General features: G+C 40.5%; 1 protein-coding gene across 5 annotated transcripts in view; it reads left to right on the plus strand.

Annotated features, from left to right (window-relative positions):
• The window catches only part of TNRC6C (trinucleotide repeat containing adaptor 6C), a 170,199-nt gene that overhangs the window by 38,212 nt on the left and 115,326 nt on the right, over positions 1-16,661 (plus strand). For all 5 annotated transcript variants that reach the window (XM_075015003.1, XM_075015005.1, XM_075015004.1 and 2 more), the window contains 2 exons: positions 2,261-2,360; positions 5,326-5,347. In XM_075015003.1, the coding sequence (XP_074871104.1) occupies positions 2,298-2,360; positions 5,326-5,347 (85 nt within the window). In that variant the 5' untranslated portion in view covers positions 2,261-2,297. The remainder of the gene's footprint in view (positions 1-2,260; positions 2,361-5,325; positions 5,348-16,661) is intronic.

Here is a 16,661-nt window from a genome sequence, read left to right on the forward strand (position 1 = left end):
AACTCATTAGAAGCTACATTGCACACCCAGGACATTAGAAGAGTGCTGATTTGTTCACCTTTACAGAAACAAGTCATTTGGGCCTTCTTCAGAACTCTTCGCATCCATAGTTGAATGACCCAAGGATATATCCATTTCTATGCAGAGAATTTCTCACTGGCTATTTGGATGCATTTGCCTGTGCTAACAATTAGAAGGCACTCAACCCCCGTCAACCATCAGGGTGCACTCAGCCAGATCCATATTAATACTCACAGTGCTCCTAAACAACTTTACTTTGGTAGGCACATGCAAGGCCAAACATTATGCGATCAGGCAAGTCCCTAATGTAGATACCCTGCTTTGCTGAGTGTTACTGTCCAGTTACCTTACCAATTCTGAAGCCACTATCATCCAAAGAGGGAAATGTTTTACAGTCACCTGGAGTGGAGCAGCCACCAGGACATTTCTCTGAAAGAAGATTAAGGTTACTCACTTTCAGCAGGAGCTGAGGTTCTTCGAGATGAATCCCCCTGGGTTCTCCATACTCTTCCTCCTCTACCGCAGAGACTGATCCAAGCTCCAAGTAGAGAGGAGAAGGAGCTGAGGAGTCTGAGTTGCATGTGATACACTTCATCTACCAATGGTGTGCAAGGCAGGCACCATGTGTGCATGACCGGTACTGTCACTGCTGTGAAATTCCCCAAATCAGGGTGCAGGTACATACCAACACCTGGCATGGAGCTCCAATAGGGATACTCATCTCAAACTCTGATTCTGCATGAGTTGAGTAACTTTCTGTTTGTGTAGATAGGCTCTGGACTCTCCATCTTACAGTAGCAGCTCCTCTTGTCAACCCAAGAAAGAAATTTCGTAATTGCCACAGCCCTGCACCGTTTCCCCCCTGCCCTTTACTCACCAGAGCCACGCTGTGCAAGCCATGGCTAGAACTGTTGCTGCTGCCACTATGCGCACACAAAAGAGACAGACAGCCACGGTTAGAGCTGCCAGCAGCATGCATCTATGAAAGAGAGCCAGCCGCAGCTAGAGCTGCTACTGCCACCATGCATGCAAGAGGCAGCCATGGCTAGAGCCACTGACCGCAGTAGACAGCGAGCCCGTCGTGGCTAGAGCAGCAGCAACAACCACCACTGCTACATGCACGAGAGAGCGAGTCCGCCGCAGCTAGAGCAGCTGTTCCGCTTTTGAGAGCGAGCCAGCCGTAGCTAGAGCTACTGTAGCACATGTGAGTGAGCCGGCTAGCCATGGCTAGCGCCACCGCGGCCGCAAGAGCCTGCGTCTCAGAGCTGCTGTTGCTATGCGCCTGTCCCACAAAGTGGTGGGGCATGTGCATGGAGCAGGTGGAGGGTGCTCCATTTCACCACATGGCGGTTTTAGACAGTTCCCTTGAAAAGGCAGGATTGTGCTCCCCCCGCCCCCAGCTCTTTTTTTCAACAGTAAAATGTTTCATTCAGGATTTTTCAGCCATTTCCTAATGCTTATAAGTAAAATTTTTAGTTGATTGTGATGGATCATGTACATGAACACAAAGCATAGAATCCATATAAGTATTCCCTGGAGTTAAGTATAATTAATTTAAATGGCAAACATTCCTTGACTGTGCTTAAGTGTGTTGTAAATAAGCATAATGTTAATTAAAATAGAGGCTCCTATGATCTATGTTTCACTAGAAGGTAGCCCTGGACTAAACCTCTGATTTCCTTTGTCATGTTGTTTCTACTGTGTAGTCTCACTAGCTGTAGTCTCTCCTGCACAACTAGTTTTGAGCAGTTGTGACGGGTGCTCTGTCTCCCCCTAATACTTTCTCCTCTCACTCTGTGTCCACACTGTAGTTATTGTTCTTTATTCTTATTACAAGGCAGTCACCTGCCTTGTTAAACAATGCTTGCTGCCTTTTTTTTTTTTTTTTTTGTTGTTTTGGAGCTGGTTTTCATAGAATTGAATGTAAATAAAATTATTAGTGATGACAGGTTTCGTCAGAATCTTTAAAAAATAAAACATCATCCAGATTTGTCAGGTTGTGGCGTTTACTGTCTTTCAGTAGGAGGTTCAAGTAGACATTCTCTTTATTTGGCATTGGAATTTTGATTTTGAATTTTTCATGACAATTCAGTTGTAATACTACTTATTGGAACTTTAGAGAGTGGCCTTTTTTGGACAAGATTTATTCAAGTGATGTACTTAATGTTAATGTATGTTTGTCTTGATAGTTATGACTGAGCTCATTCAAAAGCCTTTCCAACACTTTTATTTTTAATAGGGAAAAAGAACAAGAAATTCGAGAAGAGGAACGTTTGATGGAAGAAAAGAAAAAGAAAAAGCAGGAAGAAAAGAAAAAGAAGGAAGGTGCTCAGAAAAAGGTTTGTCTACTCTGTTCCTTTCTAGAGATGATCCTGTAGTCTATACTTTAAGAATTTAATTCCAGCTAATTTGAATGAGAAGTTGTATTTACTGTTTGAGTAAAAGGTACAAGATCAGTTCTCAAGTTTGTCCTCATACCTTTTCTCCTCTCCAGGCATTTTACTACAGGTTGAACCTCTCTAATCTGGCACCCTTGGGATCTGACCAGTTCCGGACAAGAGAATTTGCTGAACCGTGGGGAGGTCCAAACCTCTCTTTGCTTACTGGGTTCTTGAAAGACACCTGGGGGCAAATTACAGCTAAATAACAGCACATAACACTTGAGAGCCAGGACTGGTGGCTGAAAATAAACTTTATGGGACTATGGGGAAACTTGGCCGCACTCATAAGTGGTCATCCAGCTAACTTTAAATTCATGCTGGATTACAGATGTTGCCAGAGAGTTCCAGATGAGAGAGATTCAACCTGCACTTTTTTCCTTGAGTGTAGAAAGTTGCTAAATATATGGTTTACATTGAGTATCCATTTAAGTGGTAAGATGAAAATTACAGCATGTGCTTGCGCGCTCTCTCTCTCTCTCTTTCTCTTTGTGTATATAAAAATATAGTATGTGTATAATCAATTAATCTTGCAGCATTCTGGAAACAGCACCAGTGGTTTTTATGTCTTGAGAAATTTAGAAAGTAACACGAGTGGTTTTTATTGGTCTTATTTGAGGCTTCCCAAACCCTTTCAGTAAGATCAGTACTTTCAGGAAGAACCCTGATGGGAAGAAACAGAAGTGTGCCTTGGATAATGAGGAGGCAAGATATTAGGAAAGTGTATTAAAATTTTGCTAGAATAACATGTAAATCGCATTTAAAATGTGAATAATTGATAAATATTAAACACAATCTAATTAAAATTAATAGCTCCAAAATACAGAACTTCATGTTCTTCTTCGAGTGCTGTCTCCATGGGTACTCCATGGTAGGTATAGGGCTCACCCAGCACCTCAGCGTGGAGACTTTTCCTGAGCAGTATTGAGTGGGGCTGTGCATATGCCAACTCAGCATACACAGTTTGCGGTACTAGGGACAGCGTGTGCAGCCCCACTCTCTCCTCAGTTGCTTCATCGATACCCTAACTATGCATATTGCACTGAATAGAGGGGAGGTAAGCAGGGCCTGGAGCACCCACAGGGATACACATCTCAAAGAACTGTTGTTACTGCATGACGGGAGTAACTTCTCTTTCTTCTTTGAGTGCTGTCCCTGTGGATGCTCCATGGTAGGTGAGTGTAGAGCAATACCCCCTAATTGGATGGTGGGTTTTGATACAATGAGTCTACTGTGGACAGTACTGCCTGACCTACTGCCATATTTTTGTCTGCATGGGACTGTAGTGCATAGTTTGTCACGAATGTGTGGTTAGAGGGCCACATGGCTACACAACAAATGTCCTGAAAGGGCACTCCCTTTAGAAAGGCTGTAGATGTTGCTACCGATTTGTGGAATGTGCCCTTGGAAATGCTGGCAATGGTTTGTTTCGGATTCAATAGCAGTGCACTATGCAATAATAGAACCATAGAAGGTTAGGGTTGGAAGACAGCTCAGGAGGTCATCTAGTCCAGGCACGTCGAACACCCTGTGTGGCCCTGTCGCCTTTTTTGTGACCCCAAACTAGATGTTAATGAAACATCTAAGTGTGGCCTGCCGAGGCACTCATGGACGGCCTGAGGAGCTCCTTGCCTGTTCGTACGTGCCTCCTTGGGCTGCCTGGAAGACAGCAGAGTTTACAGGAAGCAGGAATAGTCAATGAAAAGCAGATGTGTGTTTGTTTTCTGTTCCAGGCTGAACCCTGCCCTCCCATGAAAGGGAGGAGCAGGTGTTATGTTGGTTTCTTTTTTCTTTTCCGGGGTCAGCAAACCCTCCCTTTGCAGCACAGGGGCACTTCTGGGGGGAGTGTGGCAGAGGATCTCTCTTCCTTCCCCCCAGCCAGCTGTTGGTGCGTGCCAGAGAAGGGGGTGTTACTGCTCTAAGGAGCCCAACTTGAAACACACGTGGGTGCATGGAGAGGAGTCAGTGTGTCTGTTCATGTTCCTATTTCAGCGAAATGTACTGTAACCTCATACAAAATTAAAGTACCTTACATTTATATTTAAATTAAAAATTATGATGTCAGCAATAAGAATTTTATATATAAAATTTTATGAACTATCAAAATTCTAAAACAATAACATTCATAGTAAGTATTAAATTCTCAGTTAAAATTATTGTATTTAAACCAGACATAAAATTTATTGTATTTATTCAAACAAGACCTGAAGAATTTTGAAATATACCTAAACCACACTCTATAGTAGTAGTAAATAATTATGACTTTCCAATAAAAGTACATTTTCTTTGGTGGTCCTGGAAGCTATCAGTTTTCATTTGTGTGGCTCTCCATAGGCTTTGAGTTTGACGTGCCTAATCTAACCCCCTGCTCAAAACAGGAATATCCACAACTAAATCATTACATATGCATGATGGGTAGCATAGCATAGTTTTTTTGGACTCATGCTACAAGAAATAGCAAAGGTATGGTCTATGTTGATAATCCCACAGCAATGCCAATAATTCCTCATTGTCGCTATACACTTAATACTATACTATATTTTTTATACTGGAAAAACGGTAAAGTTATTTGTAGTCTTGGATAATTAACTAAATTTGCAGTAAATATCAGCTGTGATACAACTTTGAGGTCAACCATCAAAACCAAGTTAATGATGTTAAGGCCAGGTCATTAAAATTATGCCTCTTCAGCTGGGCTCTTAAAGTAGGAGGAATGTTGTTTGATATTACCTGGTTTTTCTTGGGGCAGAAAGTTACTCTTCAAGGAATTTCTCAGCAAGAGAGGCGGTTCTAAAGGGTCAAGGGTGGTTATAATGACAGTAAAATGTGTCTAATACTGACTAGCATTTCTGCCTTTTTTTTTCAGGCTGCTGAACAAAAAACCAAAGGTAAATTGTTATTCTTATTGTATAATATTTGATGGAGTTTCTTTAAAATGTATTTGTTTTTATCTTCAAATATGTAGTCTTATGTTAGAAAATATTCTTGTATTTTTTTCCACACGCTTGTGGAGTTCTCTTTGATGTAATGCTTACTGTGAATTTGTTTATTTTACTATAAAAAGGCACCTGGCCTATGTTTTAGATGTATGATCTTGATAATCATCAACTGCAAAATCTGTTCTGTTTAATCGGAGTGTAACTTTGGGTACCAAATGTGGAGGTAAATGTGATTTTTCCCCCCCCCCCCCCCCAAATGTTTAGTGGCTATCTAATGAATGGATTACGATAATTTTAAGCTGTTTTATTGTATATTAAGACTTTCTGTAACTAGTAAAGCCACTTATTATCTCCCTTAATTACTTTGAATAGATTTTGTGCTCCTTGGTACAAGAACTCTGAATAGTTAGGATTGGTGGGCAGAGTCAGTAGGACTTGTGTAAAGAGCACGTGCTCACAAGCTAGAAGTCCCATGTCTACTCATGTTGGAACTATCCAGCTAGAGCATTCTTGAGCATAATCAATGATAAGTCACAGAAAGGTAGCTATGTTAGTCTGTATCTTCAGAAAACGAAGCAGTCATGTAACACTTTACAGACTAACAAAATAATTTATTAGGTGATGAGCGTTTGCGGGTCAGACACACATCTTCAGATATTTCCAGATCTGAAGAAGTGTGTCTGACCCATGAACGCTCATCGCCTAATAAATTATTTTGTTACTCTGTAAAGTGCTACACAGCTGCTTTTTAGTTTTATAATCAGTGAAGACACTTCATATAAGAGGTGCACTTCTTTATTTTGGCTATTCAGTCCACTTATCGAGTTGAAGACTTCAGTTATTCTTTTCCACATTCTCTTCCTTTTTAGCTCCTGTCCAGGTTCTTTTTATGTGATTTGAAAGACCTTGCTACCAATGGTTCAGGAGCATTGATATTGCAACTTTTTCTGCAACCATTGGGGAAGTATCTGTTTGACTCAGGTTTTCTGTTGTGCGTGGAATAGTTTATCACCTTATTTGCTTTGGCATTCTTCAGAGCTGCAGCTTGTTACCTTAAGACTTTGATTCTCTGCACTTCAGTTCCAGAGACTTGGCTTCAAGGGCTTCAAGTTTTAGTAATCCGTGCATTGCCTTGACCCTTTGGAAGAAGGAAGCTATACGGAATATTCAAATAATGCCTACATAGCAAAATGGAAATGTGTATTTGGAGACCTGGCCTATTCATCCCTCATCTCCAAGACTGCCTCAAAGTCCACAGAGCTTTTTCCCCCTTGCTTCTCGTCATGAGCTGTTTAGTGCATTTTACATTGAGGTTTTTTCCATTACCTGGGGAGGTAACTACAGAAACAGGCTTTTCTGCTGAGGATCCCATATCACTACTTTTCAGGTGTTGTTTTTCTCTCTTCGTTCTTTCTTTCGATCTAGACGGTTACTCTGAACATCCTAGGTGACTTCAGCTGCCATAGCAGCCTCTTCTGTGAAGTGTCTTTGTGATTAGCACTTGATTTTGGATTTGGCTTAGTTTTAGGAAGTCCGTAACATGCATCCGTGCAGCGATATTCTAGAATTTTGCAATAGGTATAGGGACAATCTGCAAGTAACTATTACAAAAATTTAAATTATGCAGATTAACATAATTTTTGTGGAAGAATTCCTTGCATAGTATTCAATAGTGTGAAAAAGCACTGGCATCCTGACGGTCTTGTGAAATAATCAGTTATATTTTCTTTCCGTTGTAATCATTTTTGATGAACAAACGAAGAAGCTAGTCCAGTCAAATGGTCCACAATCATTAACTTTCCAGGCAGTTGTAGGCAGACTAGCAAATATCCTTAGTAATATGAGTTGGTTTTCTTTCAGCCACAGGCTCAGTGACGTTATTTGATATAGCCTTTTCCTTTGCTTGTATCTGTGCCATTCCTGGTGTTCAATAAAGACGCATTTGTAAGTATGGAAAGTCAGCGTTTAGCCTGTGTAACTGTAATTGAAGAAATCCATAAGCGGCAAACCAAAACTACAGGTAAATTCATTGTCATTTCTGATATCACATACTTGTGTGAATAAAATATATCTACAAATAGGGCACAATCTGCTGATGGTGTTGCTAGATAGTATGAGAGTCTAGAAATGCTAGGCCAACAGAATTTCCCATTTGCCTAGCTGTTACAAACCATTTGTCATTCTCTCTCATTTTGGTGCCAGTCTTGGAATATGTTTTAGCATTTTAGTATGGCTTTTGGTCTCAAGTTAGTCAGTTGCAATGGATCATAGTCTAATGTCAACACTTGTCATGGAAAACCGTTACAAGAATGTTGAGGGAAGTGATATAGTCTCTATTGTGTGAAGCATATTTATATCTCCTGGCATACTGCATCTTACTGTGTCAGCCAAAACCTGTCTGTAGAGTTGGTGGGAAATGACAGCTTCAGTGGTTGTGACCTAGTTGGATGAATGAGTGAATCTTCGTGTCAGGCAAACTGCATGTAGGAGTTTCTCATCCATTTTCTTCACTCAGTGTGCTGGCAGGCTTCCCCATTCCCCCCCCCCCCCCCCCCCCCCCAAATCTCACTGGCGGAGGGTGCTTCTCTTGAAGCATTCTCTTTTCCAGGTCTCAGCAGAGCTCCAGAATGACAGACCAGGGAAGATAAAGGAAGAAAGCCATACAGAATATTCCAAGAAGAAGCCAGGAATAAAGGGCCAGAGAATGCACTCAGTACTGCAAAGGAGAGGCATTCTCCCTATCCAGTTCTTCTACCTTTACTCTGGGGAAAATTCTTTGCCCAAAATTCTGCACATATTTTAAAATCCTGCAACAGTTGGCATGTTTTATTTGTCAAACACACACACTATAATCATGCTGATGTCAGTTGTTTTGGTGATTTGTTTCTAGATACCTGTCAGCAACTGTGTCTGTACCATAGACACAACCAAACAAAAAAATCAGGAAATGTTTCTTGACCAATAGATTCCTTACTAGGCATATTACTACAGAACTCCCAAGTAATAATTCTTTTAAACTACAAGATAGAAATGTGTTCCCTGCACCACTCAGCAGCAATGTGAAAACATGGAGGAGTCAGGAATAATGAAGAAGCTGAGAAAGAGGGAACTAATTGCTTGAAGGGAACCCAGCTGTGAACTGGAGGGTGGAGGTGGGAGAAGTCTGGAACAGGGTATTTTTCAGCAGGGAGGGATTGTTGGGGGACCTCCAAGCAGTCTCTGACTGATCTCTAGCCTCTCTTTCATTTGAGGATGTTTGCCCCATCTGCCCTTGCATCCCAACTCAGCCGCTCTCTTTATCATACTCATATCACCATACTCATGTATGCCTGCATTTCTCCACACCTTTGTGTCCTTGCACCTCCACTTAGTCACCTCCTGTCACCTTGTGTTCATTCCCCTCTCCCCACTAGCATTTCTAAACCAGCCTGTGACACACACCCCCCAAGTGGATAAAAAACACCAATTTTTTATTTAAATTGAATTTTTTAAACTGTCAATAAAATACTGAATTTCTCTCTCAAAACTGAAATTCGTATCACAAACATGCTGCACAGGCATTTAGTCTTTTAAAAATGAATGAATGGCTCTAGTCTGTGCAGGCTGCCTACTAGTTCTTGCTTCTTGGGGAGTTGGGGGTGGACCCATGCTGGAAGCCCTGGTGAGTTCAGTGCAGGGTTAACTGTTTTGGTTACTTAATTTAATCTAATTATTTTTGGTGATTTAAATTGCCTTGATTCTAAATCAGTCCACTCCCACCAGTCCCATGGGCCCCACACTGTCTGTTTCCCCTCCCCCTTCCCCGCAAATGTATCGTGCCTCATGTCTCGGTCCCATCCTCCACAGTTGAGCCTGCTTTTGCCTGGGAACAGCTAGTCCTCTCCTTCTGCTGATTGCCAAGGATGGGGTCTTCAGAAGAACCAAAGCTAAAACAGAGGCTGATGAGACAACTTGTAATTTTAACTGTTTTATGTATTATCCTAGCAGAATTATTTAACTTTCATCTGAGTGACTCATAGTCCAGAGATCTACAGACTTGCTGATAGGTGATGGAGAAACTTCCATAAATATACTCTACAGATGGTCAGCTTTCTGTTTGGGAATTTGTATTCCTCTATCTGGATTCTGTGTGGGGAAAACTTTTGTATGAAAATAGGATCTTTGTTTTAGAGATCTGTGGCTGTACTCATTCCCCCTATAACTTCTTAAATAGTTACTGTGGAAATAAATCATTCAATGAAGTTGACTTCAGGAGAGGAATAAGCAGCAGGAATTAACCTTTTAAAGATCCTTAGTACAAGCAATATTTGCATGTAATAAAATAGAATTAGATCAAATTGGTTTTAGATGGAATGTTTTTCAATTTTCCAAGAGGTATTGTTTCACTGTTGGCCTTTTACTCTGTGTCAAAAGGCTTTACTGTACTGTGGCATACTAATGAATCTTTCACATCATAATTCAATGCCAACTCTCTTCTATTGTCATTGTAACTAATTAGATTTCTTTTCAAATTGTAATTCAATGCCTATTGATTTGTAGTAATAGGGGAACACAATGCCTGCAGCTTTCTTGTATTTGAATCTACTGTTGTGAAAGCTATGTCTTTTTTTTTTTTAATTGCTTAAAAATGTCAAGTTTAATGTGTTTCTTAAGTAGTTTTGACCCTGTTTTCTCATCTGGACTCTTGCTTTTTGTTTTTCAAATTTTGAGAGACTTCTCCCTTGATTTCTTGATTGTGCCCATTGCTTTGCTAGCTAGAGGTCCCATACTACTGTGGTAAAAAAATGGGGTAATTGGGGTCCACTTCCATAACAAGTATTGCCATCAGTCCTTTTTTGCTGTATGTGACACCCCCTCACACCCCTGCACAATCTCTGTATGCAATAATTAAGCTGAAATTCATGCATTCGTTAGCTAAATAATTAAGCTAAAATTAATTCTTCAATAATACATATATAACTTTTATGTGAGAATTATGGGTTCCAGGACCTTCCTGTGTGGTCTAGAACCACTTTGTCTGTATTTTATTGAATGGAAGGCTGTCAGTACTTCAGTCACAGCAGTTGATAAAGTGGAGGTTAGTGAAATGGTAGATGGTGTTAGAAAAGCACCATCTCAACCTATGTGAATAGAGGAGCTGGAGTTGACATACCTTAAATCCAGCATCTTTGCTGTGGTGGGTTGGATGAAAAAAATCTTTCCTTAGGCTACTTGTTCTAGAGGAATGCATGTGTCAGCAACAGTGCAATCAGCAGTTGATTTTAGCTTATCTTTCTTTACCGGACCTGCTAAATTAACCCGCAGGGTATTTAAGTCAGCAGTGTTGATCTTCCCAAAATGGCCATTGGATATGAGTCATACTACTGCCGGAGAAACTGTGTTCTGCTTTAACAATGGGGTAACTTTAACTTTCACTTCACTTCCCTGTCTGTGAACTTTGTTAGCGGTCATTTGCTTAGTAACGAGATGTGTTTCTATCACTTCTCTGAAGTGAGAGAAAAGGAAAGGAAATTTGTTGTATGGCAGACTCTAGCTATAGAGCAGGAGCAAGCAAGCTTTTTATACTGTGCCCCACTTTTCTTCACTGTAATTAACAGCCCCTCCCACCTGTCTCATGTAATCCAAACTGATGGAAATTTTGGTTATGGTCGGGGGAGGGAGGGCTTTGTCATGTGTAAGAAAATAAGTATGTAGAATGTCAAACAGTTAACCAGTATATAAATGTAAATATACATAACTGTAACATATTCAATGTTTTTAGTGAAATGGATGAGCCTGACACCTAGCATCTGATTATGCTGCACCTCTTAGGAAATTTTACAACCTCCTTGAGGGGGCCTGCCCCCCACTTTGTGCACCCTAGCTCTAGAGAAAGTTTACAATTGATACCTTTCAGCATATTTGAGGCCTTGTTTTTTTACTTGAATATTAGGGTATTGGTATTTGTGGAGAGAAGGCAGCTGTTATAAGTAACTGTAGGATGGGCTAATCTGTCCAAGAAGCTTTGCTTATATGTCATGTAGAAGGTCAGATTATTCAGGGTTACCATTTTAGAATTCCACGATGATATATTAAGATTATTTTATTTTGAACAAAACAAAGCTATTCAATTACTTTTGTAATACAGTGCTAAATTTAAACATAGCATTGTCTTGTAGTTGAAAGTTGAATGCTTAGTTAGCTCAATGAAATATTGTGTGCGCATTTGTAATTTGCTGTAAAATATCACCAAGTTTTGCATACCCTAGCAACCATTTTCTACTGCTGGCTCAGGAAAGAGAGATTATTAAACATAAATAAGGTGGGTTTATATAGTAAGATGTCAATTAAACATGACACAATGTCTTCAGGTGCAGCTAAATATTTTCATTTATGACTTGAAGCACAAAATTCCTCCAGAATAAACAAATTTACACTTCCACCAGAGGAGGAGCTTTGAAAGACACATGGCTTCTTCCGAAGCTGCTGATCCAGTGTTAGAAAGTTCTCCATTCACAGCTTATGCTCATTGCTGTTTGAAAAGGAGTCAAGTCTCTAAATTTTCAGAAATGACAAATTTAGGCATTTCTCAGTTTATAGAAGAGCTCTGTTTTGGTCACAAGCGTCTTTCACAAGGAGAAATCGGTCCAATAAGAGATTAACTTACCCTCCATGTCTTTCTCATCTTTTCTGAGACACCAGCTACTAAAATTTATTATAATAAGTTGAATATTTAATAAATATTGCATTTCAGAGTTGTGTGACTAAAAAGACTTTGCAGAGCTGATGTAGTATTTCTCAATTCAAAAAAGAAATGAAGGTTGCTTCTTGTTTAACCGCAGTAGTGTTGTTCAGTTGGATGACATGGGAAGCATGTACAGGTCCGTCACATATTGTGCACAGTAAACCCTTGATTTAACAGACCAAGGGTGTCTATATGTGAGGGTTTACTGTTCACCCACCCCTGCCAGGCTCACCCAGCCCTGGGCCTTCCTATCTCTCACCACCCTCCTTCCCCCCACCCCCACCCCCCCAAAAAAAAAAGGGAGAGGGAGAGCGAACTAGGGTCCAGAACCACTGCTGCTGGAACTGTTGCTGAGCTGCCACCGTCTGCTCTGTGGCCAGGACCCCACCACACAGCTGGGGATGCCAGGCCCATTGCTAGAGGCGCCCCTCTGTATGCAGCTGGAGGGAACCCACTGTGCATGGCTGGAATGGCAGCTGTGTAGCCTGGAGGCCACAACAGCAGCAAATCTGTTAAGTTTTGGGCAGCAGGGGTGGTGGCAGCATGGCCATGGAGATACAAGGTTTTTCAGGTCCCAGCAGACTTTGGGAGCAACAGACCTCCCCCACATTGTTCCTGAAGCCCACTAAATTGGGGTCCATAAAATCGAGGCTTTACTGTTTTTTAATGACACTGCTTTTTAGACTAGGGCTATTGAATTACACAGCTTGTTAGAATTTACTGTAATTGTATACTGCTTTATATGCACTTGAGGAATAGGTTCTTCTGGTAGTTTTTGTTAAATCAACGAATTCTTCAGTAACATTCAAGCGTTCTGTGCTCTAGGAAAAAAAAACCATTAGATTATAATAATCTTAATTAGTAACTATGGGGAGGCTTTTAGGAAAGGAAATATATATGTATAGAGTATAAACTCTGAGGCTGACCCATCTGAGGCATTGCTCTAATAATACACAGCTGTTCAACTCAACAGGGACTTGTCAGTACCCAAGCGCAAAGCCCCAAATGAGTGTCTGTCTTTGTATAAAAGTTTTACATAGAGAAAGCTTATAGGGTGTGCTCTTTTTAGCAATGAAAGGGAGAGATGCACAGCTCTTAAACCCCTCCAGGTAACAATTATTCAATTTTGATTTAACAAACACAAAGGTTAAGTGTTAAAGTAGGGTTTAAGTGATTGCAAATGAAAACTGGTCAAAGTTAGTAAGCAAAAATAAAACAAAACACACCATCTGAGCCTAATACACTAGAGAAGTTACTACAAATAATATTTTTCACTTTAATTCTTATGTCAGTTGTTGTTCTTCTCTGACCTGTGCCTAGCGATACCCTTCACCCCTCAAATCTCAGTTTTTCTTTTTTAGGTGTTCTTGTATTAGGTGCTCATAGGTTGGGAAAGCATTTTCAAAGCCAGGTGAAGACCAGCCTTGTTTGCTCATCCTCTTTGCAATAGAATTTCCCCAGGGCAGGAATCCTTTTTTCAGTTCTCCCCATCCCCATAGAAAAATACCAGATTTAAGATGGGTTCCAGTACCAGGTTGCATGGTCATATGTTTTCATAAGGCCAGTCAGAGTTAGAGATTGCAAGAAAGACAAAAAAGATTTTGTAGATCATTATCTTGAGCACTGAGCCATTAAGTTTAAGTACTGCCAATGGTTTCCACTAGAAGACCACACGTCTCCCCTTAATACTTCTGACTTCGCATATAAGAACAATACACACCCACAAATAGAATATGCACATTTGGGGATTTTAATCTTTTGAAATATAGATTCCTTGCCCTGTTTTACATAAAGCATATTTGACTCATGCATATTCATAAGCAAAACTTAATTTTCATACATATGGCTGTAGCATAACAGACCTATTCTCTCTAAATTTGTCCAGTTCTTTTTTGAACCCTGTTGTATATTGACCTCTTTAATGTCCTCTGGCAAGGTATTCTGTGTATAGTGTGGAAAAAATAGTTCCTTTAATTGTTTAAACCTGCTGTTTGTTAATTTCAGTTGGTGACCCCCTATTTCTTGTGTCATGAGAAGGCATAAATAGCACTTCCTTATCAACTTTCTTTAACCCTGTCACAATTGTATAGACCTCAATCAGTGTACCCCCTTTGTTGCACCTTTTTCAAGCTGAAACTCCCATTCTTATTGATCTCTCATGTGGAAGCCATTCCATACTCCTAATCAGTGTGCTGGGTGAATATGCCATGTACTTCCTGTCACGATATGTAGAAAACTTTACCTGCATATACTTAAGTGATTCAGAAATCAACCTAAGCAATGCAATACTACTACTCGATTGGTGAGTGCCTATATACTATTTCATACTTTATATTCTAATTCTTTGAAAATTGGCTTTCCATTAGTCAAGTATAACTCTGTTAACCAGAATATTTGATTAACCAGCACCACTGTTCCCAAATATGCCAGATAACAGAGCTTTTGCTGTACCTAAATAAGTTGCACCTCTGTCTTCAAAGTCAGCCAATCAAAAACTGTTTGACCATATGTTATGTTTCTGGGTTTCCACTTCTTTTCATAAAGTGGAGTTACCTTTTTATGTGTGTTTTTGGGGTGTTGTGTTTTTTTTTTTGTTCTGCAAGCAAATGCATTGTTTAGTCTTATGTAACATTTGAAAAATGACAAGTATGTCTCTCTAGTGATTGTATCTTAGATACTATAAGAGCTCAGGACAAAGATGAGTGCATTATCCAGTTTTTGTTTCTTGGTAGTCTTAAGCAGCTAAATCTCAATAGCCGTGTCTACACGTGCACGCTACTTTGAAGTAGCAGCACTAACTTCGAAATAGCGCCCGTCATGGCTACACGCGCCGGGCGCTATTTCGAAGTTAACTTCGACGTTAGGCGGCGCGACGTCGAAGTCGCTAACCCCATGAGGGGATAGGAATAGAGCCCTACTTCGACGTTGAACGTCGAAGTAGGGACCGTGTAGTCGTTGCCCGTCCCGCAACTTCGAAATAGTGGGGTCCGCCATGGCGACCATCAGCTGAGGGGTTGAGAGACGCTCTCTCTCGAGCCCCTGCGGGGCTGTATGGTCATCGTGGGCAGCAGCCCTTAGCCCAGGGCTTCTGGCTGCTGCTGCGGCAGCTGGGGATCCATGCTGCAGGCACAGGGTCTGCAACCAGTTGTCGGCTCTGTGTATCTTGTGTTGTTTAGTGCAACTGTGTCTGGGAGGGGCCCTTTAAGGGTGCGGCTTGCTGTTGAGTCCGCCCTGTGACCCTGTCTGCAGCTGTGCCTGGCACCCTTATTTCGATGTGTGCTACTTTGGCATGTAGATGTTCCCTCGCAGCGCCTATTTCGATGTGGTGCCGCGCAACGTCGAAGTTGAACATCGACGTTGCCAGCCCTGGAGGACGTGTAGACGTTACTCATCGAAATAGCCTATTTTGATGTAGGCTTCACGTGTAGACGTAGCCAATATGTTGTAAGGATCACTGGTAGCTTGCTTTACTTATTTCAGAGTAAGAAATACTCAGCTTGGAAGGAAAGCACTATTAGATTAGTGAGTATGAAAATAAAAAGTGAGCCTGTCAAAAAGATAGAGGATGTTTCTCCTTATTGGAGTGTCCATGGTCATCAGTTGTGTAAATATCAGAATTCTGCATTCATTTTCTATTCCATCCCTCTAAAGTCCTTGTCCAGTTGCTATACATTTTGCCAGTAGCTGTACAAGTTGGAAGCAAGAGGTGTCTTTAGTAGATAGAAATGTGAGCCTTGAGAACTGTTAATTGTTTTTCAAGTACACTCAATATAGCTTCACTGTTGATTTAGGCTGTGTGTCTCTATGCATAAGATAGGCATACAAAGTGCTGTGAGACTAACAAATTATATTTAAATACATTGCTGATAGAATAGTTTTGCAGGACTTCATTGATCCTCCTTGTTTTAGGTCGACTCAGACTTTATTGGTGGGTTGGAGGATGACTTTTTATGAAATAATATGGTTTTAGCATTTGTTCTCTGACTTAGTCCATATATATTGGTAGTTTGTTAGTTTTTCATTGCTGGTTTATTTTTAAATAAAAGGATTTGACTTAATAGGAGCATTTGAGTAATAGAAAACAACATTCTGTTGACTTGTTAAAAATATGCAATTTCTTTTATTTGTTTAGTTTATTGTTTTAGGTAGCTGACCAATATTTTGTCCACAGCACATTTATGTACATGGACATTCTTACTCCTGTTTTTCAGTGTTTTGGGTACAATGTATATGTATTTTTACATAAAAAATAGAGAGATGGTATTCATAACTTTCTGCATAGTGCAGGGCAGATTATGGAAAATAGTTACATCTTTTGAAATTACTGTGCCCTCCATCCCTGCCAAATGTACTGTTTGTAGTGCTCCCTGCTCCTGCAATAGATGGATAAAGCTTCAGGCTTATACTCCTTGCTGGTTGCCAGAGTATTGTGCTTTTACTAGGATGCTGACCAAAATAGGTTGTTGGATACATTCCTTGGATACTATGCCCTGTAAATCATAGCATATTAGAAAGTATTGCCGTTAATTATCACCAGAT

Source organism: Carettochelys insculpta, chromosome 20, assembly GCF_033958435.1.
Source record: "Carettochelys insculpta isolate YL-2023 chromosome 20, ASM3395843v1, whole genome shotgun sequence".
NCBI lineage: Eukaryota > Metazoa > Chordata > Testudines > Carettochelyidae > Carettochelys > Carettochelys insculpta.